This window comes from Helianthus annuus, chromosome 11 (assembly GCF_002127325.2).
Source record: "Helianthus annuus cultivar XRQ/B chromosome 11, HanXRQr2.0-SUNRISE, whole genome shotgun sequence".
NCBI classification, from domain to species: domain Eukaryota; kingdom Viridiplantae; phylum Streptophyta; class Magnoliopsida; order Asterales; family Asteraceae; genus Helianthus; species Helianthus annuus.
In genome coordinates, this window is record NC_035443.2 from 85,651,766 (window position 1) to 85,677,157 (window position 25,392).

At 37.2% G+C, this 25,392-nt stretch overlaps 3 protein-coding genes and 2 long non-coding RNA genes across 5 annotated transcripts; 1 reads left to right on the forward strand and 4 right to left on the reverse strand.

The window, feature by feature from the left end:
* Nucleotides 1-2,250: 2,250 nt before the first annotated feature.
* LOC110891762 lies at nt 2,251-3,582 on the reverse strand. The gene is made up of 3 exons (XR_002565539.2): nt 3,476-3,582; nt 2,954-3,007; nt 2,251-2,456 (listed from the first exon to the last, which is right to left on the reverse strand). It is a non-coding gene; the product is annotated as an uncharacterized LOC110891762 (long non-coding RNA).
* Nucleotides 3,583-7,040: 3,458 nt separating this feature from the next.
* Nucleotides 7,041-7,811, reverse strand: LOC110887756. Its single transcript, XM_022135328.1, has one exon. It carries the CDS (start codon nt 7,809-7,811, stop codon nt 7,041-7,043), a length of 771 nt encoding a protein of 256 aa, XP_021991020.1.
* A 1,382-nt stretch (nt 7,812-9,193) lies between these two features.
* On the reverse strand, nt 9,194-12,189 carry LOC110891763. Its single transcript, XR_002565540.1, has 3 exons — nt 12,129-12,189; nt 9,907-9,960; nt 9,194-9,408 (listed from the first exon to the last, which is right to left on the reverse strand). It is a non-coding gene; the product is annotated as an uncharacterized LOC110891763 (long non-coding RNA).
* Nucleotides 12,190-15,159: 2,970 nt separating this feature from the next.
* On the forward strand, nt 15,160-15,901 carry LOC110891764. Its single transcript, XM_022139341.2, has one exon. It carries the CDS (start codon nt 15,268-15,270, stop codon nt 15,565-15,567), a length of 300 nt encoding a protein of 99 aa, XP_021995033.1. The 5' UTR covers nt 15,160-15,267; the 3' UTR covers nt 15,568-15,901.
* A 2,273-nt stretch (nt 15,902-18,174) lies between these two features.
* LOC110887757 lies at nt 18,175-19,182 on the reverse strand. The gene has a single exon (XM_022135329.1). It carries the CDS (start codon nt 19,180-19,182, stop codon nt 18,175-18,177), a length of 1,008 nt encoding a protein of 335 aa, XP_021991021.1.
* Between the last annotated feature and the right edge of the window lie 6,210 nt (nt 19,183-25,392).

Sequence of the window (25,392 nt, forward strand, 5' to 3'; positions counted from 1 at the left end):
TAATTATAGAAGCTAATAAAAATAATATTCTTGAATCTAATTATACCTTAGCAATCATATTAAACTAGATCATACCTCTATGGATATATAAGACTAACAAATTTCATGTATCCACTTTATGTTTAAATAGAATCTAAAATGTGTTAGGATCTAACAATTGACCTACTTCGTCAATAAAATTAAGCATATATGTGACGATAATGTAGATATGTGAAAAAGTACACGCTCGACAAAAATTCACGTATAAATAAAAATAAAAAAAAATAAAAATATCCCCGGTTTTAGAATACACATCAAGTCATCTATGAGTATACGTGTATGTATATGTGTGTGTGTATATATATATATATATATATATAGGAAGAGAAAGAGAGAGTTCCATGAGTATTTGTTTAAAACTTAATTCATCAAAAAAGTAAATTATGCAACCGAAGAGATTTGAAAAGCTTAATCAATTGACTGAATGAGGTAAAAGCAAGGGGTGAAAGTAAATATTTGAATTTTTACTTTGTTGGCAAATGACAATTGAAATTAAATTATTAAAGTGATTAATGGAATATAAGAAAAAATAAATAAGATACTTTCATGGAATAAATAAATGTAAAAGATTTGTTTAATAACCATTAATCACCGACCTCCTGGCCAATATGGTTTATTGAAATCCAAATATGATGACTAGCAATTACCTTGAAAGATGTTACTTCTTTTCCTGTACTAACTTATAGTTGTGTTTTATGCATTTAAAGTTGTACCTTGTATTGAAATATGGATGTTTAGCATGTGTAAAGGTCCTTAAAAATGAGTAAATTGCCATTTTAGTCCTTGAGGTTTAGTCGAAATTGTCATTTTAGTCCAAATAGTTTTTTTCCTTTTCTAGGTCTCTGACTTTTCCATTTTCTTGTCATTTTCATCACATTGCATAACTCAGTCTAAAAATCTGGTTATAACCAGGAGTATTTTTGGCATAACTGTTGTGTAGTGATAACCAAGGGTAGTTTATAACATAAGTTATAAACCCCATAATAATTTAGTACCAAAAATACCTCTGATTATAACCTGGTTTTTAGACTAAGTTACGCCATGTGATCAAAATGGCAAGAAAAAGGAAAAGTCAGGGACCCATAGGAGAAAAAAAACTATTTAAACTAAAATGACAATTTGAACAAAAACTTAGGGACTAAAATGACAATTTATTCTTAAAAAATGGTTCTTCAATTGTATGACTACCTGTAATGTTGATTAAGAATTCAAACTTCATCTTTTACGCAATATAGATGTTAGAAATTACTAATTAGAATATATCTATAGTTATATATATTATAATACATGAGGGAGAGGTATTTTAAGATACCCAAAAAATAAGAACTTTTCTCCTCTTTTATTTATAGAAAGACCTCTAAAATAAGGGTAGTTTGGTCTTTTAAACACTATTTATTTTTAGCCCCTAAATTTATTACATTTAAATCCTCAAGTTTTAACAAAATTATAGATAATTAGTTACATTTTCCCCCTCCACAACAAACTTATAATTCTTTTATGTATTCTTGTCATATCTTATTAACTATAATGTTTTAAAAAAATCCAAAGATAGCATGACGGCCTACACATTTTTGTCAACATTTCGGTAGTTGTCTTGTTCAGTATCGACGTGCGGATTAAAAGGTACAAGTAGATGATGTCTTATTGTATAAGTGATCATTGCAAAGAAGTAGAATATGTAAATCAATAAACTTTATGTAATCATTTTAAGAGTTAAATTTATTGATTCTACCATTATTGAATAATTGTGCCATGTTTGTATTTGATTACTAGAAACTATAAAATGTATTATAGTATAGTTCAATGACTAAATATTAGTTATATTATAAAACTCTAACAACCTACGTGAATATTTCGGTTTTGTATAAATATTATATGACAAAGTAAAAAATGTCTAGATATATGCTATTTATTAGCATGATTTTGACTCACTTAAGAATAAATATTCCGATTTGTATAGATATTATTTTGAAAAGTCAAAAATTGACTAGATATATATGTTATTTATTAGCATGGGTTTGACTCATTTTAAAATGAATATTTCGCCATATGTTGGTATGGATATAATGATACGCCCCAAACCTTAGAAGATTAACTAGCTTAATATATATGGAAAAATTTTTGGAAATTTCGGCATGACTGTACTAAACCACTATTACCTGTTTTACTCAAACAAACACCAACATTTAACATTTTTCGACAAAAATCAAAGACGGACAAGGTTTATATTCAACACGACAAGACTACATTTACTAAGTTCCAACCCTACAACAAGGACATCGACTTACTACATAAGTTTAAGTACATTTAACCAAAACTTTAAACCATATCAAATTAACTTGTAACGGAAGCGTGAGGCGGACATGAATCAAGTGTGCACGTTCCAAGCCGTCCAATCGTCTAAGTCGAGGATTTACCTACATTAAACATCAAACTTTGAAAAGTTAGTAAAGATACTTATTTTGCCCACAATACCATCATTTTAATTGCAATCGTCTATATACTTTCATTTCTCATACGCATTCGATTGCCCATTTAAATAGGTATAGCATACAATCTCGTAATGAGATTCAAGCATATCGCATACGACCCGGTAACATCGGGTTAATTGCTTTCAACTTAAAAATCTTTCGTTCTATCCGTATAACGGATTGAACTTCGTGCATACGATTTTGCTTACACGACCACCCGTTCTAGACGGATGGTCTCATATCCTTACTCGACCTAGTTACAAGAACCGGTCGACTTGCATAACTTAGCATAATTCTTCGTTAGCATAAACAAATCCGCAAGGGATTTGCTATTCATTTATTAGCACCGCAATCACTATAACATAGTATAATCATTATAACAAGGGTTGTTCGATATAATTACTAACGAATAAAAGTAAACTTTCGTATGAAACGGAACATACCTCGGTCTTGTGATCCTTCCGATTTCTTGGAATTTGAACCTTCTTCCTTCACGCCTATATCAACACATTCGTTCGTTCGTTTAGTACGCAAGATTTCGTGCCATTATTTTCTAAATTACACATAGTTGTTCATTCAAGCATTTCATCAAACACATGGCGGGTTTCGCATTTTCGGGACATTTACCCATCTAACTAACATATATTTCTAACCTAGTTACTCTAATCATTCAACAACAATGAATAGAGTTTTACTCTATATCAGTTTATCTAGTGATTTTACATCATAGAGAAGGTTATTCTTCAACCACACACACACACATGTAACAATACTTGATCATTCTAACCCTAGTAGCTTTTTATCAATTTGGGTCTTGGCTATTAACAACAAAATTGCTAGTAATCAAACATGATTCTGACCTATATCATAATCTTAACTCAATTTTATATATTTCATATCATGCAAATCAGATTTCATCAAGACCCTTTTTCCTACAATTTGCCAAATCATAAAATTGAACTTACCACTTCGAAGAACAGATGTAGGAGCTTAAAATTCGTTGTTCATGCTTTCGATTTTCAAAAAATTTCACTTGGTTCTTGTGGATTTTGATAAACTAGGGTTTACTCCCTTCTTGCTCCTCTCTGTTGATCGACCAGAACCACACACACGTACTGTGTGTGGGTTTTTGACATAAATTGATTTTAGTAACCCAACTTTTGGGCATTAGCATCTTTAGTCCCTCAATTTCAAATACTTATTTAATTTAAATACTACCCCCTTTTATTTCTACATTTTATCCTAAGTGAATTAACATTTTTGGGGTGTTACAAATCTACCCCCTTAAGGAGGTTTCGTCCTCGAAACCTAAAACACATATCAAATTAAATATTGACATACCGAAAAGAAAAGGGTAGTATTTTCGCATTTCATCTTCCGATTCCCACGTAAGTTCCGACCCCCTTCGATGTTGCCATTGGACCAGTACTTGTCTAATAGCTTTGTTTCGAAGATTCTTCACCTTCACATCTTTAATGGCTATTGGTTTCTCAACATAATTCAATCCCTCGTCCAACTCGACGTCATCGAGAGGTACTAACCCAGTATCATCCGCAAGACATTTTCTCAGCTGCGACACATGGAAGGTATTATGAATTCCGTCTAGTGAGGACGGTAACTCTAATCGATATGCAACCCTTCCAACTCGAGCCAAGATTTTAAACGGCCCGATATACCGAGGGCCTAACTTACCTCGTTTACGAAAGCGGATTATGCCTTTCCATGGCGACACCTTCAATAGAACAAAATCCCCAACTTGAAATTCAACAGGGTGCCTTCTCTTGTCTACATAAGCTTTTTGTCGATCCTGGGTTGCTTTCAAACGAGCTCTAATCAATTCAATCTTTTCATTTGTCACTGCTATTAAATCACTTGGCGCGAGCTCCCTTTGCCCCACTTCACCCCAACATACGGGAGTTCTACATTTTCTTCCGTATAGTAATTCGTAAGGTGCCATTTGAATACCACTGTGGTAACTATTGTTATAAGAAAATTCCACTAGTGGTAAATGGTCATCCCAACTTCCCCCAAAATCTAAGGCACACGCCCTCAGCATATCAATAAGTGTTTGAATGGTTCTTTCTGACTGGCCGTCAGTTTGAGGGTGGTAGGCGGTACTTATGTGTAATTTCGTTCCCACACTCTCGTGAAATCTTTGCCAGTAACGAGAAGTAAATCTAGTGTCCCGATCCGAGACAATTGACACGGGCACCCCGTGTCGAGATACAATCTCGTTCATGTAAATTTCCGCCATTTTCTCGGAAGAATAAGCTTCTTTAATAGGTAGAAAGTGAGCACTTTTCGTAAGTCGATCTACGATTACCCATATTGTATCATGCCCCTTTTTCGTTCTTGGAAGCTTGGTTACTAAATCCATCGTTAGTTCCTCCCATTTCCACACCGGTATCTCCAAAGGTTGTGATTCTCCGTAGGGCTTTTGATGTTCCGCTTTCACTTGGGAATACGTTAAGCATTTTGCGACATATTTGACGATATCGCGTTTCATGCCCGGCCACCAATAATTGGCCTTCAAATCTCGATACATCTTTGTAGCCACGGGGTGGACCGAGTATCGTGACTTATGAGCTTCTTCAAGTAACGCAGTCTTGACTTCGCAAAAACGTGGTATCCAAATTCGGCTGAACCTCATCTTGAGTCCGGTCGAGTTTTCTTCTAGCTTATCGGCCACACCTTTTAACCTTTCCCTCTTTAAGTCTTCCGCTTCAAGCGACTTTATTTGGGAATCTCGTATCATTTCAAGCAAACGTGGCGTAACTACCATTTTCATGGATCTCACACGAATTGAGGGTGGAGTCTCTTTCGGCTTAATGCGTCCACCACCACATTCGCTTTTCCCGGGTGATAAAGGATATCGCAATCATAGTCTTTAATCAGTTCTAACCATCTTCGTTGCCTCATATTCAGGTCTTTCTATTCAAAGAAATACTTGAGGCTTTTATGATCCGAATAAATTGTACATTTCGTACCATATAAGTAGTGTCTCCAAATCTTTAAGGCGAACACTACCGCTGCCAATTCCAGATCATGCGTTGGGTAGTTTATTTCATGAGGTTTTAGTTGCCGCGAGGCATATGAAATAACCTTTCCCCTTTGCATTAAGACACAACCTAAACCTTGCCGTGAAGCGTCTGAATAAACAACCAGATCGTCAGTCCCATCAGGCAAGGTCAAAACCGGAGGACTTGACAATTTCTTCTTTAATATACGAAAGGCCTCTTCCTGTTCCGCACCCCATACAAACTTCTCTTTCTTTCTCGTCAGTTTGGTTAAGGGTAAAGCTATCTTCGAGAAATCCTGTATGAACCGTCTGTAGTATCCCGCGAGGCCTAGAAAACTTCTTATCTCTGTCGGATTCTTCGGGGAGATCCATTTCATTACGGCATCAATCTTTGACGGATCCACTAAAACACCTTCCGCATTGATCACGTGACCCAGAAATTGCACCTCCCTGAGCCAGAAGGCACATTTTGTAAATTTTGCGTAAAGTTTCTCCTTGCGGAGAATTTCGAGTACTTCACGCAAGTGCTTTGCATGTTCAACTTTGCTTCGCGAATAGACTAAGATATCATCTATGAACACGATTACCGATTTGTCTAACCTGGGTCGGCACACCCGGATCATAAGATCCATAAACGCAGCCGGTGCGTTCGTCAATCCAAACGACATGACTAGAAATTCATAGTGCCCATAACGGGTTCTAAACGCGGTCTTTGGAATATCTTCTTCCCGTACTCTAAGTTGATGGTACCCCGAACGCAGGTCTATCTTGGAGAACCAACTCGCCCCTTGTAATTGATCAAAAAGATCGTCAATTCTAGGTAAAGGGTAGCGGTTCTTTATAGTCAGCTTATTTAATTCCCTATAGTCAATGCACATGCGCATCGACCCGTCTTTCTTTTTAACAAATAGGACAGGTGCTCCCCAAGGCGACACACTTGGGCGTATGAAGCCCTTATCTAGAAGATCTTGTAACTGTGTCATCAATTCTCGCATCTCGGTGGGAGCAAGTCTATAGGGAGCCTTCGCAACTGGCTTCGCACTCGGGTTTAATTCGATGCGAAATTCTAATTCTCTTTCGAGAGGGAGTCCCGGCAATTCTTCCGGGAACACATCCGGAAATTCATTCACGACCTCAACGTCTTCAAGCTTCGGGAGGGTTTGCTGAGCGTCTACCACATAAGCCAGGTATGCTCTTTTTCCATTAAGTATGTATTTAAAAGCTTGGACAAGGTTACACAATTTGGTTTCTACGTTTCTTTCCCCTTGAATACTCAATTGCCTTCCACTTGGGGCTTGGATAGACATTATCTTATTTTCACAATTAATTTCTACCCGGTGTCGTGCCAACCAATCCATTCTCACTATCATTTTAAATTCCCCCAGAACCATAGGTATGAGATCAATTTCGAATTCCTCATCTTCCATTATGAATTCACATTTCCTACATATCTCGTGTAGCATATAGATCTTACTATCAGCTATTTCTACTTCTAGAGGCATCGACTATCGTTAAATCTTAAAGGAAGGATGTTGTACGATTTCACTAGAAATAAACGACATAGTGGCTCCAGTATCAAACAAAACATGAACCGGTATGGAGTTTATTAGAAAGATACCTGAGACCACATTCGGTTGAGATTTGGCTTCTTCAGATGTGATTTGAAACATCCCCCCTTTCGCCCTAGAACCCTCTTGCTTCTTATCTTCTTTCTTTGACTCTTGCTGAAGTTTTGGGCATTCCGATTTAACATGCCCCTTTTCAAAACAATGGAAGCAAGTCTTCGGGTTATTTGAACACTGATAAGACGAATGCCCTTCCTTACCACATTTATAACACCCCTTCTTGCCTAACATGCATTCCCCCGTATGAAGTTTTCCACAAGTCTTGCACGGCGTGATACCACTCTTCGACTTATCCTTTCTTCCTTGCTCTTGATACTGCCCCTTTTTGGTCGGGGTCGAACTTCCACCTTTTTCATTTGGTCTCTTTTCTCCATGCTCTTCTTGCCTCTTGATTTCGATTTCTCTATCCCGCGCTAGATTGATGAGCTCATCAAGAGTCTCACACTTCGAGGGAGTGATGAACTCCCTAAATTCTGCCTTTAATACGCCATAAAAGCGATTAATCTTCATCCTTTCAGTTTGCACAAACTCTCCACAAAACTTCATCTTATCCAAGAAAATGTTCGATATCTTATTTATCGTCTCATTTTTCTGTCGGAGGCGTAAGAAATCCTCTTGAATCTTATCAATGGCTGACTGAGGGCAGTGATATTTCATAAAGGGATCCTTAAACTCTTGTCAGGTCATCGTTTGGAGCCTTTCTTAGCCTATTTCCTTGCTATGCGCATCCCACCAATCTTTCGCCTGGAGGGTGAGTTAACCCGTAGCAAACATCACTTGATCTTCTCTATCACACCGGCTTCGTATAAACACCACCTCCATGTTTGAAATCCATCTTTGGCATGCGATCGGATCAATTTTACCATCATACGTTGCCGGATTGCACGCCATGAAGTCTTTATACGTGCATCGTCGTTCCTTGCCTTTACTCCTAGACCCCTCAATTAGTTCTTTCAATTCCTCGATCTTACTAGTCATCATAGCATCTACGACTCCCAAAACCCGGCTTTCCACCTCTTGAGCTAATCGCGGAAGATGGGCTTGCATAACCCCTTCCGCCACCTCCGTGACCCTACTGTTAAACGCTTCTTGCCGAGTCGTGCCATCATCCTCATTAACGTTTCTTGCATCAGCCATCTACACAATGTCATGTTTTCGTTTAATACAATTCATAAGCTTTCCGTATATCATAGTTCATTAACTCATATTTCTTTCATTCATACTCTTACATTTTTAAATCTTTACCTACTTTTAAAGTTTTCATCACTCATCCGCATCACTCAATATATTACCTTTGGCTTTTATAATTTCATTCGCTCGTAACCACTACCCGTGATTACATCTACCTTTTTGGGCCTTACATGGGCCTCACGTAGCTATAAAGTAGGCTTACAAACAACTCGGGGACTCGAAATATGAAAAATTACATAATTGAAAAAGTTTTGGCAGACCAGACTCCCGCTAGCCGTCGGCGACGGTCTAGCCCCCCATCGACGACGGGTCCAGGAAAGTGGCGTCGGCCACATTTTACCGTAGACAGGAACATAAGGCGTCGGCACAGGGGGGCGTCGGCGACGGCCTGATGCCCGTCGGCGACGGCCTTCCGTTTGATGATTTCGCTGCAGCTTTGTTTAAGCACTTTTAAGCGCATTTTCGGGCCGATTCCAGCTATACGGTTCCTGGAATTTCCCGTTTCACCTCCCCTCGTTACATAAAAAAAAATACGTATCTTCATTATCTACATTATAAGCTTACTATGCATACTTGCGTTTACTGAAACTTAAATTTTTACCTCGTTGGCGATCTTGGAACGAGCACACTTTCGAGCGAGCCATTGGTTTGAGTTCAAGTGCTATTACTCTAGCTCGAATCCCTCAAACCTAGGCTCTGATACCAACTTGATACGCCCCAAACCTTAGAAGATTAACTAGCTTAATATATATGGAAAAATTTTTGGAAATTTCGGCATGACCCATTCGTACTAAACCACTATTACCTGTTTTACTCAAACAAACACCAACATTTAACATTTTTCGACAAAAATCAAAGACGGACAAGGTTTATATTCAACATGACAAGACTACATTTACTAAGTTCCAACCCTACAACAAGGACATCGACTTACTACATAAGTTTAAGTACATTTAACCAAAACTTTAAACCATATCAAATTAACTTGTAACGGAAGCGTGAGGCGGACATGAATCAAGTGTGCACGTTCCAAGCCGTCCAATCGTCTAAGTCGAGGATTTACCTACATTAAACATCAAACTTTAAAAAGTTAGTAAAGATACTTATTTTGCCCACAATACCAACATTTTAATTGCAATCGTCTATATACTTTCATTTCTCATACGCATTCGATTGCCCATTTAAATGGGTATAGCATACAATCTCGTAATAAGATTCAAGCATATCGCATACGACCCAGTAACATCGGGTTAATTGCTTTCAACTTAAAAATCTTTCGTTCTATCCGTATAACGGATTGAACTTCGTGCATACGATTTTGCTTACACGACCGCCCGTTCTAGACGGATGGTCTCATATCCTTACTCGACCTAGTTACAAGAACCGGTCGACTTGCATAACTTAGCATAATTCTTCGTTAGCATAAACAAATCCGCAAGGGATTTGCTATTCATTTATTAGCACCGGCAATCACTATAACATAGTATAATCATTATAACAAGGGTTGTTCGATATAATTACTAACGAATAAAAGTAAACTTTCGTATGAAACGGAACATACCTCGGTCTTGTGATCCTTCCGATTTCTTGGAATTTGAACCTTCTTCCTTCACGCCTATATCAACACATTCGTTCGTTCGTTTAGTACCCAAGATTTCGTGCCATTATTTTCTAAATTACACATAGTTGTTCATTCAAGCATTTCATCAAACACATGGTGGGTTTCGCATTTTCGGGACATTTACCCATCTAACTAACATATATTTCTAAGCTAGTTACTTTAATCATTCAACAACAATGAATAGAGTTTTACTTTATATCAGTTTATCTAGTGATTTTACATCATAGAGAAGGTTATTCTTCAACCACACACACACACACGTAACAATACTTGATCATTCTAACCCTAGTAGCTTTTTATCAATTTGGGTCTTGGCTATTAACAACTGATGCGTGTGTAATGTAATATATTTTTAGATGTTTATTTAAGCCCTTTTTACACTTTTAGCCAAGTTTTAAATTTATAAAACACGATATTCACTAACACTAAACACACATATGGGCAAGTGCACCCATCGTGGACGTAGTATAGTGTTGGTAAGATACCGAGGTCGTCCAAGGACACAAGAGCTTTTAATACCGGTTTATCCTCAACTGTCTAATCAAATCAAAAAGTTAGAAAAATGTTTTAAACTAAGAAAAATAAAAACTAACTAAATGCTGAAAAATAAAAATAAATTAAAAACAGATAGACAAGATGAATCACTTGGATCCGACACGTGTATTAGTATAACCTTTGATTATTTTCGCACTTTTGCACTTGTTTAAGAGATTATCTTAGTTATTGTAGTAGGCCCCTCTTTTGAAGGCGACGTTACCCTCAACCCAGTAGTTTGAGTCAGCAAGGATACAATCCTAAAGGGTCGGATTATTGAAAGATAATGAATTAAGTTATTAATGCAAATTATGGTAGGCCCCGCTTTTGGCGGTGACGTTACCCTCGGCTAAGTAGTCTGAGTCAGCAGGGATACAGTCCTAAATAGCCGGGTTATAGTATTAATAGTAGTTAGCTTATGAGGGGGTCAAAGAGTTTGGATCCCCGCCATCCAATACCTATGGGCATTGAAGGAGATCCTACTAAATTTGACCCAGGTCCCAAGCAGGACCTCTAAACGCTGAACAAGGGCAAGACCCTTACCAAACCGTTCCCTTAACCCCCGACCAGGTAGCCAACATACCTCCATATAGACCGTGGAGATATGAATGGTGAAAATCTTTTATTTTATATAGACAGTAAAATAACGCCAAGACACCACGGACAAACGATAAGGAAAGATCACCTTCAACATAAGTAACTAGTTATTAAAGTCATTAATACAAAACCAAATAAAAAGTGCAAAAGATTAAAAATAAAAAGTATTATACTAAACACTTGTCTTCACCAAGTGATGTAAGAGACTTAGGCAAACATGGCCTTGATTGTCAAGAACTCTTACGATCAATCTTGGATCCCGAGACGACTCACACACTCTACGATGGACAATGGATGATGGTGGTGGATGATGGTGTTATGGTGGTGGTGGGTGGTGGATGAAGTGTGAGAGAGGTGGTGTGCCAAGGGATAAGAGAGAATGAAACCAAGCTCCTCTATTTATAGGCTGAACAGAACGCTGGACACGGCCCCGTGTCCGCTGGACACGGCCCCGTGCCCGTCTGACATTCTCTCTCTTCATTAATTGTAATTGCGAATTACAATTAATGCGCCTGCTGTACTTTCAACACGCCCCCGTGCCCGCTGGGCACGGCCCCGTGGTGAGCAATGGAAGCTTCTACTGGTTTGTCTTTTCTGCTGCTTCCTGGGCACGCCCCCGTGTTCACTGGACACGGGGCGTGTTCAGACTCTGTTCTCTTCTCTTTGTCTTGGGAGGTGCCGTTGAGGGTCCGGGCAGTTTACTTTTGTTCCTTTTCTTGTATTTATGGTAGAATTAGTGGTCTTTTTGCTTCTTTTGTGATTTTGAGCTCATTTCATCCTGAAAATACAAAAGGAAGACAAAAACACTCTTTTTCCAACATTAGTACTTAAAAAGGGTTAGTTTTATGCCTTAATTGATGTGTTTTATATGTTGTATTTTACACACATCAACAACAAAATTGCTAGTAATCAAACATGATTCTGACCTATATCATAATCTTAACTCAATTTTATATATTTCATATCATGCAAATCAGATTTCATCAAGACCCTTTTTCCTACAATTTGCCAAATCATAAAATTGAACTTACCACTTCGAAGAACAGATGTAGGAGCTTAAAATTCGTTGTTCATGCTTTCGATTTTCATAAATTTCACTTGGTTCTTGTGGATTTTGATAAACTAGGGTTTACTCCCTTCTTGCTCCTCTCTGTTGATCGACCAGAACCCCACACACGTACTGTGTGTGGATTTTTTACATAAATTGATTTTAGTAACCCAACTTTTGGGCATTTGCATCTTTAGTCCCTCAATTTCAAATACTTATTTAATTTAAATACTACCCCCTTTTATTTCTACATTTTATCCTAAGTGAATTAACATTTTTGGGGTGTTACATATAACAAGAAACTTTCTACGAAAAAAATGGAAAAAATTAAGTGGGAAACAACTTTTAAAATTTAAAAAGTCTTTACACTATAAATCTTAAAAAATGATAGGTTACGGAATTACAATGTTTAAGGTGAACGATAACTGAATCATTAACCAAAACCGAACCGAAAACAAATGAACTCAACCAACAAATGAATTAGCTGAAAACCAATTAACGGAAACCTGAATCAACAAAAATCGGTTATTGATTTTTTGTATCCCTATTTAACCAAAATTAACCAAACCGAACCGAATCATTCATATTATCATATATTTCTAGTTTTTATACGTTTAGTTCATGTATATATTTTACACATCCATTTTATGTATTTATACTTCTACTTCATGTATTTATACCTAAATTTCATGTATTTCTAAGCAAAAGTATTAGCCAAAGTTTGGTTTTGGCTATTAAACGAATCGGACAAAAAAACGTCAATCTAACCAAATAACTAAAACTGATAAACGAAAACCAATTGGTTAATAAAATTGACCAACCAATGACTTCGATTGAGGATAAGAACCAAAACAATTGAACCATATATACCACAATGAAATGGACTAATAAATGATTTCGTCTATGGCGTATATCCACCAAAATGATGTTATAATAATATTGCATGAATAAGAAAAACTAAAAGAAATGAGTACCACAATACAGTATTTCCCCTGTCGTATCGTGCGGGCACCCTGCTAGTAATAACAATTGTTTAACAAATATTATTGTAATTTGAGTTGATAGTTTTGATTATTTGCTTATCATAGAAAGAATCGTCATCATGTTCTAATTTAAACGGATCTATGGATTGAGCTAGGGTCGTACAAAGTAAATTTTTAATACAAACAAACTCTTAAAAATATTGATTCATCCACAATGTTTGGTTTTATTGTAATAATATTAACTTTCTAAATATAATTAACGCAATACTTTTAATCATAAACTAGGAGTATAATGTATTTGCATGTCGATTAGGTAACCAAAAGACAAATACAATAACATTGCTTAGCTTTGTCCTTCAAATTTCGAAACCGGCTAGACATTGTAGATGGTGTGATGCTTTAGATCTAGACCACGGGAAACACAAAGTTAAGGACTTAACATTGTAGATGGTGTGATTCTAGATCTAGGGGCATTCTTTAAGAAATTATATATATTTTTTAATAGTTTAGTAAAATTAGAGATATTTATATAAAAAACAATTGATGATATTATAACATTTTTTTAGACCCACAAATCATTTCCCATCTTATTATAATAGGGAGGTATAGAAGTTTCACTATACACCACATGGTCGATACATAGTTCCTACACGTAGAGATTGAAGATGCAAGCGTCATCAATAATTTGCTTGAAAACACACTAACCGTCCACTTTGAAACTCTTAGCTTTTTCCTTTTGTTACTATTTATAGATTTTAAATTTTAAATTTCAAACCTTGGAAGAATAGTAAGGTTGCCGTCATGTAATTCGAAAATTACGAATTTGACTTGTGGAGATACATCATAAAAGTATGTATATCAAGGTTAGCCTTTACAATCTTTGTATCCCACGCAATGACGAAGCTTGAAAATTTTCATAGAGGGGTCGGAAGTCATCGGACCTAAAAGTTCTATATAAGTAATTTTTTTTCTTATAAAACCGGGGGTCGAAAACGTATATACCTAAAAATTTCTATACAAACGTACATACATAACACTACTGAGCGAAAAGTTCGGGGGTCGGAAACCCCCCCCCCCACTGAAAGCTACGCTCATGATCCAAAGTTATCCAGCAGAATTGGTCACTTAAATGATTATAACGATGTTCTCCTTATTCATGAGAAAGATTAATTACAATATATTTTTTTTTGAATGGCTAAACTTGCACATCATGAGAATTGAACCTCTGACCTCTCCTATCCTAAGCTCTATCTAAATCCACCAACATCACTGGGATATTCCCAAGTGGATAATTACAATACCATCGACAAACTAAATTACAAATTATGTAAAATAAACGCTACCTACTCGTAAAGATTCAAACCAATTCAACAAGTCAATTATTTAACTCCATTCTTGACCGTAAAGATTCAAAGGCAATGTCTTCAACGACTCAAGTCTTTAACTTCGTTCTTGACTACAACAAGAAACAAACAAAATCATTGAAGGGTTGTGGTTGAGTATTCACGTTTAACACGGGTCACTTAAAACAAATTTCACGTCTCCTCTTAGACGAACATGTGTTGTCTCACATGATACAACAACCAAAGCAGTGTCTACTGCGAGAGATGACTCTCGTGCTCGAGGTTACATCGGATTAATGTGTTTTCGCCTTGAGGAAATGTGAAGTTGATGATAGTAAAAGAATTATAGAGTGCTACTCTCTAAATTCTATAACATTAGCTACTAAAATGATTTCTCGAGTATTCTTTTTTCTTCTCTTTTTCATCTTTCTTTTTCTCAAAACGTTATAAAATGAATTGTTAACGACTCAGGACGTTAAACTTTTTGATTTTGGACTCAACTGGTTAAAACCAGTAAAACACAATTACTCAAAAAAGTAATTTACTCTAAATACAAAATTACTTTAGTCCAATTTTAGTGAAACTTTATTTTCACTTAACATTTCCAAACACTTTAACCATCCATTAATTTCAAACCCTACCCTTTTCCCTATTTTACTATTTATAGCTTTCCAACGTCTCACCTCGATCAAGCCATTCTACTCTTTCTCTCTCATCCCCTCTCTCTCTCTCTCTCTAGAATTCATATACAGAAAGCAGAAATCAGATCGGAGTCAGTGACAAACTAGCTAACTGCATGGATAAGAAATGGAAGCTATCGAAAGAAGATCCAAGCAATCATTCATCAAAATCATCATCACTCTTCAGAAGCATGTCACAAAAAAGCTCCACAAAGTCGCCTCTTTTGAGATCTTTTTCAACAAAGAGTTCATCAAAGAACAAGTTCCCATCTGATCTTTCAAGAAGTTCTTCACAAAAATGTTCCAACTTCACTCGCAAATGTGGTCATTTGGCTAAAGAACAAAAGGCAAAGTTCTACATTGTCAAACGTTGTGTTACAATGTTGGTATGCTGGAAAAAACATGGAGATTCTTGATGTTTTTAATTAGGGTTTTATGATGTTTTTTCTTCAACTTGAGAGATGGATGTGATTTGGGTTTTAAAATATAAAAAGTTAAAAAAACCCTAAGGTTTTTCTGCCATCCCATCAGAAAGAAGAAGAAGAAGAAATCATTAATATTTTCTAATCTTTTTTTTTTTTTATAATTTTGTTATTTTCGTTCTTCTTTATGTGCTTAGATTTAAGTTCAAATGAAGCATAGGAGGCAAGCAGCACATGCAGTGATGCTACTAAAGAAGGATGACATTAATGTACCATATATAAATATATAGATTTTAATATTAGATTAACATATTTTATATTTGTTCAATGCTTTTGCCTACTGTCTTTATCATCTTACACTCTCATGTGCTATTACTATGCATTTCTTGATATGTGGGAGATTCTCTGATTTTTTTTTTTTTTTAGTTTTTTTTTTTATTTATCATTCATAGATGAAGTTTTTACCTATGTTTGGTTTTAAGTAACTTTACTAACGGACTATAGACGGCTACTACCTTCAAAATTATTAAATAATTTAAATCAGAAACTTCAAACACTCTTAAAAAATTTATTAATATTTTTAGAACGGCTACGTCACACTACTTCTAAATCTATAGATTTATATCATATAACTATACTTCAACCACTTGGTAACGAGTGTCATTATATACAAACCTTAATACAGCTAGGATACAAGCTTTTATACAAGCCTTTTAATAACTGCCTGATTTTAAGCTAATATAAGGTTTAGTTTGTTTAAAAATTCACATAATTTCCTATATTTCTAGGTCTCAATTGATTAGATTAGATGAGATGATTATGTCATATGGGTCCCGCATGATAGATAAAAAAGATTGAAAGAATTGAGCTACAAACAACGGAGTGGTTGTCTCAAGTGTTCAAATCAATATATTTTATAGACTGGATCTACACAGTGTATGCAAAACTTTTACCACTTTCGATATATTGGAGAATGAGGTCAGTAGAAATCGGTATGTGGTGGTGAAAACGATGTAAAACACTAGACCGCTATTTGCTACGGAAAAATCATTATAATAAGGCTATGGGGTGTGAGAATCATGGATTTGAATATTATTTCCACTATTAATTAAATGGTACATCACCCCTTCTTGATTGATGGTGGTTCCCATGGATTAAATCACGATTACCACGACCCTTCCATTTGATAATTTTAAGAAAAAAAATAAATTAAAAAAATAAAGAGGATGGTGGTTTGGGTCATGACCAAACCCTTAGGGTAGTGGTTTTGAGTGATGGATTAAAGATGGATGACATGACGGTTATATGGATGGTCATGAGGGTCATAACCACACCCTATAGACTAACCATTGTTATATAACTTTTACCACATTGGGGTTTTTACTTTATTATATGGTTGAAGATAATTCATTAATATCATAGTAAATTGCCAAAATCGTCCCTGAGGTTTGGGCATGTTTTTTATTTTCATCCAAAACAACTTTTTTGTACTATATAGTCCTACACTTTTGGGATTTTTTTTGCCATTTTCATCCAAATGTCTGACTTTTTTGTTAAAATCGTCCCTAAGATTTGGGATCTTTTGCCATTTTCATCCAAATGTTTGATAGAAAAAATATAGCAAATTTAAAGGTTTTGATGAAAATGACAAAAAATCACAAAAGTGAAGGACTATATGATAAAAAAAAATTATTTTGATTGAAAATGATAAACATGCCCTACAATTTACTCTTAATGTTATTAGGCCAATTCATTAATATTATTAGGCCAAAGGCCTCTTAGCAAGCTTTGGGATGGACTAGACTCGATGGGCCGGCCAACATATCTTTATTTAGGCCCACGGCAGGACATTAAGTCCAATAGGGGATATGCGATCACCATTCAACAACTATAGCAATGAATTAAAAGGGATGAACGATTTGTGCACAATATATGACGTTGTTGGATTAACTGATAAGAACTATCACAGCTCAATTGCATTAAGGGGCTCTTAATGAGTCGGCAATTTTTAAAACTTATCCATTAAGAGGCTCCATGAACCATTAAGAGGTGTCTTTTAAGTGAATAAAACAGACTCAATCTATGACCGATTTAAAGGTAGTCTCTTAATGGAATCATTAAACAACCCCTAAGCTAGTGAACACAAACACATAACAGACAAAGATGCAACTATCAACAATGAGAGGGTTTAAATATTGGAATTGATGGTTTCGAAATTAAAATGCGGCAATAATGCTATTTAAATTCCCTTATTTGGTTGCTAAATCAAGTTTTAATCAATCGTGGGGACTTATCAATTTAGTATATTAACAAATGGGGGGCGATGATGTGTTATTCATAAACAAAATCCCATAATGATGGTTTTAAAAATTCTCATATTTGTTTGAGGTTACCCAGTTTTTTTTTTTTTTTTTTTTTTTGTAAAGAGTTACCCCGGTGATTTTATATATTCACAACCAAATCAAAACAAGTAGTGTGGGGAACTCCACACTAGTTCAAATATGGGACATGCCCCATGAATGTAAAACAAAACAAGGAAACAAAGACAACCATATCAGCTACTAGACTATAATCTAGCGATAACAACCTAAAACAACTCAATCAGCCAATCCCATCGGTTGCACCTTCATCAGAAATCTCCCAGTCACCAAGAAGTCTCCTTGCACTAGCTGTGTTCTTGAACTTCGCTCCCATAATTTTATACCTGACAGTACTCAAGATGGTTGTAGCAATGATATCTGGGGCCTTCTGGTTCTTGAATAACCGAGCATTCCTCTCCTGCCAAATCACATAAACTGACGCAGCAACAATCAATCTACTGACGTAGTTAGCTGCCGACTTGGATCGAGCACAAACAGAAAGCCAATCCACTATACTGCTCCACTTCTCATCCACATCCTTCATCCCTGCTTTATCTCTAACTGCCTTCCAAACTTGCGTAGACAACTTACGCTCAAAAAACAGATTGTCGTGAGAATCATAGTTCTCGTAGCACAATAAACAGTACATCATATTCATACTCTTCCTCCTCGAAAAATCCCACTGCAATATCTTATCCTGAGTTAAGAGTTTACGTCGCATAACCAGCCACATGAGAAACACATGTCTTGGAATACATTGAGCGAACCAAACAATGTTGACCCAATCCACTTCCGGCTCCCTGTAGCGAATAGACTGCCAAACTGTACTGGACGAATACTCGTGCAAGTCATTTTCATCCTTCCAAAGGAGGCAATCTGTCGAATGAGGATTGAGCTGATACGGAGTGATCTTGAGAAGAACAGGATAAACCTCCCTCCATGCCATCGGCCAAACCCAAGTCCCATTAACCGAAACGTCACTCACCATAGAATGTAATGAAAATCCCGCGTTTGTAATCACCCTTGGCGTCAAAAATGTGGACAACGACCCACCCTCACACCAATAGTTGTACCAAGCTGAGGTGCTATTCCCATCTCCAATCTTGGACCAAACATGCTTCCTAACAATCGGCCGAAGTTGTAATAGTTTCCTCCAACTCCAGCAACAGTTTGACGAACTCTTACACTCCCAAAAGTTCCTGCCTTTTAAACTGTACAAGTGCACCCATCGACCCACAAGGACTCCCATTTTGATAAGATGCTCCAAATATGAGAAACCATCAGCGATTTATTCATGTCTCCAAGACGCCGAATACCCAGACCACCCTCAACCTTTGGAATACAAATACTTTTCCAAGAGGCCTTCGCCTTACCTTTCTGGAACACACCTTGAGACCATAGAAAATTCGTCATCTTAGCTTCTAGGTCCGAAATTACCCGAACCGGTAAGATAAAAACAGAAGACCAGTAGATATGCATAGAAGATAGAACCGACACAATAAGTTGCAACCTCCCTGCAAACGATAAAAGCTTATTCTTCCAGTTCGTAATACGATTCTCCAATCTCTCCACAAGAATAGTGCAATCCTTGTATAAAAGTCTAGACGAAATAAGAGGAACCCCCAAGTACCTAACTGGAAGCGAACCCTCAGCAAAAGGCATAATGCTCAGAATGGCATTTTTAACATGATTGGGCACATTACAGAAATAACAGTGCTTTTCTGAATACTCAGGACCAAGCCTGACATTTTAGAGAACTTAGTGAGGGATGTCATTATGCACCTAGCTGAATCAATATCACCTCTAGCAAAGAGGAACAAGTCATCGACAAAACAAAGATTAATTATTTTCTGTTATTTCACACTTGTTATGAAATCTAAAGGACGAGTCAATTCTGGTAGCATGCTGCAAGATACTCGTAAGCACCTCCATAACAAGCGTAAATAAGTAGGGAGATAGGGGATCTCCTTGTCTTGAACCGCGTTTTCCTTTAAAATACCCATAGACATTCCTGTTAATACAAACCAAATAGGAAGTAGACGAGACACACTCCACGATACATTCCACCATTTTATGTTGAAAGCCGAATCCAAGCAACACATTCTTCAAGAAGTTCCAACAACCGTATCAAAGGCTTTCTGAATGTCCACCTTGAAAGCACAACACGATGGGCCAAAGTTCCTATGATCGTTATGCATCAATTCTTGAGTGAGAAGAATATTATCCGAGATTTTCCAACCACGCACGAAAGCTGATTGGTTTATGCTCATAATTCCCTTAAGAGCATCCTTAATGCAATCAGAATAATTTTACCAATGCATTTATGCAGGACATTACAACACGCGATCGGCCGATAATCCGTAACAACCGTAGGAGAATAAACTTTAGGAACCAGAACAATAAGCGTGTGATTTATCTCTTTCAATAACCTCCTGGTATTGAAAAAGTCTAGAATAGCTTTTGTAACCTCATTCCCTACGATAGGCCATGCACTCTTATAAAATGCAGCCGTAAAACCATCTGGGCCAGGCGCTCTCTCATTACCAATAGCAAACATGGCTTTTTTAATTTTCTCAACCATAACCTGACGAACCATGTTATCAGCTACATTAGAGTTCAGCACATTATTGAAAATATCAGGAGCTAGAAGGAGCGAAATTTCTCCAATGCAACCTAGAAAATTTTCATAATGATCCACAAAGGCCTTCGGGATATCCGTACCCTCAAACACAATCCCATTAGAATTCGTAATGGCATCAATCCTGCTTCTATGGTTACAAGCCTTCAAGGACATATGGAAGAAAGCAGTATTCGCATCTCCTGCCCTCAACCAATCAACCTTAGATTTTTGTTTAAGAAACCGCTCCTCATCCAAACAAGCCTCCTGAAAATCCCGAGTTATCTTACCTTCTTCCACCCTTAAGTGTTGATTCGACGGGTCCGAATCAATATCACGTTGTATGGAGTCCAGCTTACCGCAAAGATCAACAACTTTCTTATGGAGATTCCCTTGTTGAAATAATAAATTCCTAAGCGGAGACTTTAATCTTCTCAACTTCTTGACCACACGAAATTGGTACACACCATCTATGTTTTGCTCCCAGTTTGTCTTCATAACTCAAGAAACTCAGGTTTATGCGTACGGAAATTAGCAAATTTAAAAGGTTTATTCTTCATCTTATCGGCCTCCTGGAGTTTCAAGACACAAGGACAATGGTCCGAAATCGTATAAGGTTTAAACATGGCACTGAATTCGGGAAATCATCAACAAAGGCTGTATTCCCTAGCACTCGGTCAATCTTTTTCAATAAATCGATACCTTTCTTTGGTTTTTGGGTCCAAGTATAATGGAATCCCGTTCTATTAATGTCAAACACCTTAATGTTTTCAACACACTCCTGAAATTCACGCATACCCGTAGTGATAGACGACACACCCATGGACTTATCCTCCAGATTAAGTGCAGAATTGAAGTCACCCATAATCACCCAGGGCCGATTATTAACAAAACCTTTGTGCATAGATAGCTGCTTCCACAATTCCCGTCGAGTAATGTAGAAGTTGGCAGCGTACACTATCAACCAAAAGAACATCTTTTTCTCCATTCTGATGAAGATCTAGATCTGCATAACCTGAGCCGATTGAGACAGAACCATAATGTCTAACACAGCTGGATCCCATCCAAGAATGATACGACTACCCTTATCACCAAATCCTCCATTAGAAGTTCAATCCCATTTTCGGAAAACAGAAGAAAACACTTTACCAAGCTTCCCAAAATCAACATGTGACTCCAGAATAGCACAAAAACTCAACCTGTTATCCTTCACCACTTGCCGAACCTCCATTTGTTTCAAAGGGCGGTTCAACCCCCTAATATTTCAAGCCGCTAAACTAACCATTTGAAACCGCAGTATAAGGAGTGCTTGCCCCTTGTTTAGCTTTAGTAATACGAGAACCCTCCATCATGAATTCATCTGTTTCATTATACATTTCAACCACCTCCTCCTCGTCAGAATCCTCTTGGTTCCATCCAGATTCCTTACTAGTTTGGCCGATGTCACCATTATCCTCCTTAAGAACGTCATAAGGATTACGAGTAACCAGATTAACCGAAGTAGATTTGGACGTCAAACCTCCTTTGCTGTTTGTAGCGACCAACCTATACTCAAATTTAGGTTTTGGTTTATTCACTTGGAACCCAGTCCTCCGTGCAACTTTCTTACTATTAACATCCATGAAACCCTCCGCATCCACCCCTAGAGCCGTCTTAGCTGGGCCACGGCCTTGCTTCCCCATTGCTGCGAGGATGGTCAACTTTCACCTGTTATCGTGTAGGTTGTTTCGGGCACGACTCTTTAGAATGTCCAAAGACACAGCAATGTGAGCATCGATATGGGATCCATTCATATTCGATATACATCTTTTCCTTAACATATCCTTCCCCCTCAAGTTGAGGAACTGCCACTGTTAGTTCATCTTTCAAATCCTTCTTAGCTGAAACTTCTATTAGAGCTCTCACATAACTGCTTCTCCCCCACGCATCCGTGCACAATGAAGTGGTAAACAAATCCAATGATTTCGGTTCACCTATTGCCGTAGCAATCATACTTAGACTATCTTCTGTGTAAGTTGCAATAGGAACATCATGGATTTTAACCCATATTTGAACCTTTTTAACATCTTTCTTTTCCAACTTAGTAGTAGGAGACCAAATATTTAAGAACAAGGGCTGGGACCTAATGATCCAGGGACCTTCGTGAAGAACATTCATCATTCCAGATTGATCCGCAGACTTAAAGAAGAAGAAACCTGTCACACCCCCAAAATCCACCCGCGGAGTACCACTGTTTGGAGGCGTGACATGACCAGGATCAAGCCACCAATCATATCGAACATAGCATTTAATATTAAAAGTAGTTAATGTAATTCAACACGACATGATTGATGTTCAACAAAACGTAAATTAAGTAGCGGAAGCATAATATGAAAACCCAAAATAAAGTTCAAGTGTTTAGAATAACATCCACGATCCATTGCCCACAACAACCTGCTCCTCCTTGTGCAAGCTCCATAAGTACCTAAGATCCTGCAAGGCATGCAGCAGAGAATCAACAACTAGTTGAGCGAGTTCACAGTGTACAGTTCAGTAATTGTAATAGTATGAGTAGCATTATGTTCGTTCGTTAAGTCATGTTTCGTATTAGTTTCCATCGCGGCCCTCTCGGCATGTATGCGAAGATTAGGGGAAATATTCCCAAATATTCTAGACTAAGTATGTTTGTATCGCGGCCACCCGGCATGTATGCGAAGTTTAGAGTATAGTTCGCGGCCTTCCTAGGCATGTGTGCGAATGATCAGTCATAATATCGCGGCCAACCCCTGGCGTGTGTGCGAAGATCAGTTCTATGAGCATCACTAGTCTAGTCGTATCATATCAATAACCCCTCCTCACCCGAGGACTATATAACTAGTTTCCATAAGTTAGACAAGTACAAGTAATAATCCAAACCCATTCCCACCCTGGGAACCCCATGCCTTGGCTGTGTGAACTCACCTTGGTTTGCTCGGTATGCTAACTTAAGTGCTCACAAATAATCAGTCACGACCTATAGTACGCACGCATATATAATCAGTTTCGTTCGTAATGACTCGCATGCAAATTTAACATCACATATTGCTTAGCAGTTATCATCGTGTAACACGTAACAGTTAATCAAATCAATTTCATGTAACTCATGTTTCATATACAAGTCCTTCACAGTTTATTCTATCATGATTATTCTCTTTCATACTTGACAGAATTAACAAGCTTAACAAGGTTAATAGTTTAACAAGATTCATATACATAGCAGAAATAACAAACAAGAATCTAACTTAGTTAATAAAGTTAACTGAGTTAATGAACTTAACTCAGTAAATAGATTAATCATGATTACATACTTAACAGAGTTAGTAAATAACGGGGTTATCAAGTAATATACTTAGACTTGACATACTAGTTACGATTTATTGGCCGAAAACCTTATGTGCCGGAATCACATTGGGCCGAAATCCCCCATGTGACGAAAACACTGAGTGTTTTCGTTGGTCCTTGAGTTTTCGCTGATCTCAATCATTATCAACAACAGTCACGGGAAAACTCTAATCCTCACTAACAGTTTTCGATGACTACAACAACAATGATCAATCAGAACTAATGCAGTCGTTTAAATGGTCAATTATCCGTACAATACAAATCATCATTCAAACCATGTCTAATTCAGATTCCTTCATTATGTTTTGTCATGTGATCCACTAATTTAAAACAATAGATCTGACAACATGTTACCCCATGACTTATCCATTTAACATAATAATCATGATCCTAACATGTTACCACGTGATGACCATAGAACTATATCCTCTTAGTCAGCAAACATTTAATTCTACTATCATACCAACAACATAACCAGATCATAAACACTAGCAAGATTATAACAGATCCCTTACATACAAGTTCGTTCAATTCATAAGATCACAAACATTATGTACCAACAGTTAGTTCATGCAGTCAACGATTTGTCAAGTGCTTTAAATTAAACAATAGTAAATGGTCGATCACTAACTCAATCAGATATCGGGTGTAACTATGACAACCAAATAGCATATATCAAGAACAAACAATAAACCAAGAATTGAATAAGGATGATCGACTAACCAGGAACTTAAGACACGAAGGGTGATCCCTAAAAGAAGAGGTTTCGATGGAGGTGGGGAGGGGTATCAGCTGTCGTCCGTATTCTTGGGAGAAGGGTAGGGTTACGCTTTCTTTTTGAATTCCCCCATAACATACATGATACGTGCAAATAAATAACAATAGATAGTCGGTTCCCTTTGCTTCTGTTTTGGCCGATAATGGGCTCAAGCCCAACTAGTAGTGCTGAAACATGTAGAGATTAAGGGCTCGAATTGGGCTGTCACAACACTGTGTTGATTGGGCTGAATATTTACAGGGAGTTTGATTTGGGTTATATTACTTCGGTACTTTATCATATATCGTTATTATTATAAACCTAATATAAACTAATAAAGATTTATATAACATAAATGTAAAATATTCACGCTAAGGGTTCGGGCCTCAAAACTTGATGCTATGCGGTTTATGTCATGGTTCAAACGGTTCGGGTAGGTTCGTCACCAACGGACTCGGTTTCGACTACAAGTTTGCACACGATACTAAACGAGTATAAATTTAATTTGTCGAAAATAGATAAGTATATCTGTTTATTCGTAAGAGCGAAACGAACGACTTGTACCTCGAAAATACGGGTTGTCACATCATCCCCAAGTTGAAAGAAATTTCGTCCCGAAATTTAGTACCTGATTACTGAGGAAGCTAGTTAGATTGTGTGGTTTCCTGATTTTCCTGGGGTGTCACATCACCCCCGTTGGTTTGGAATTTCGTCCCGAAATTCCG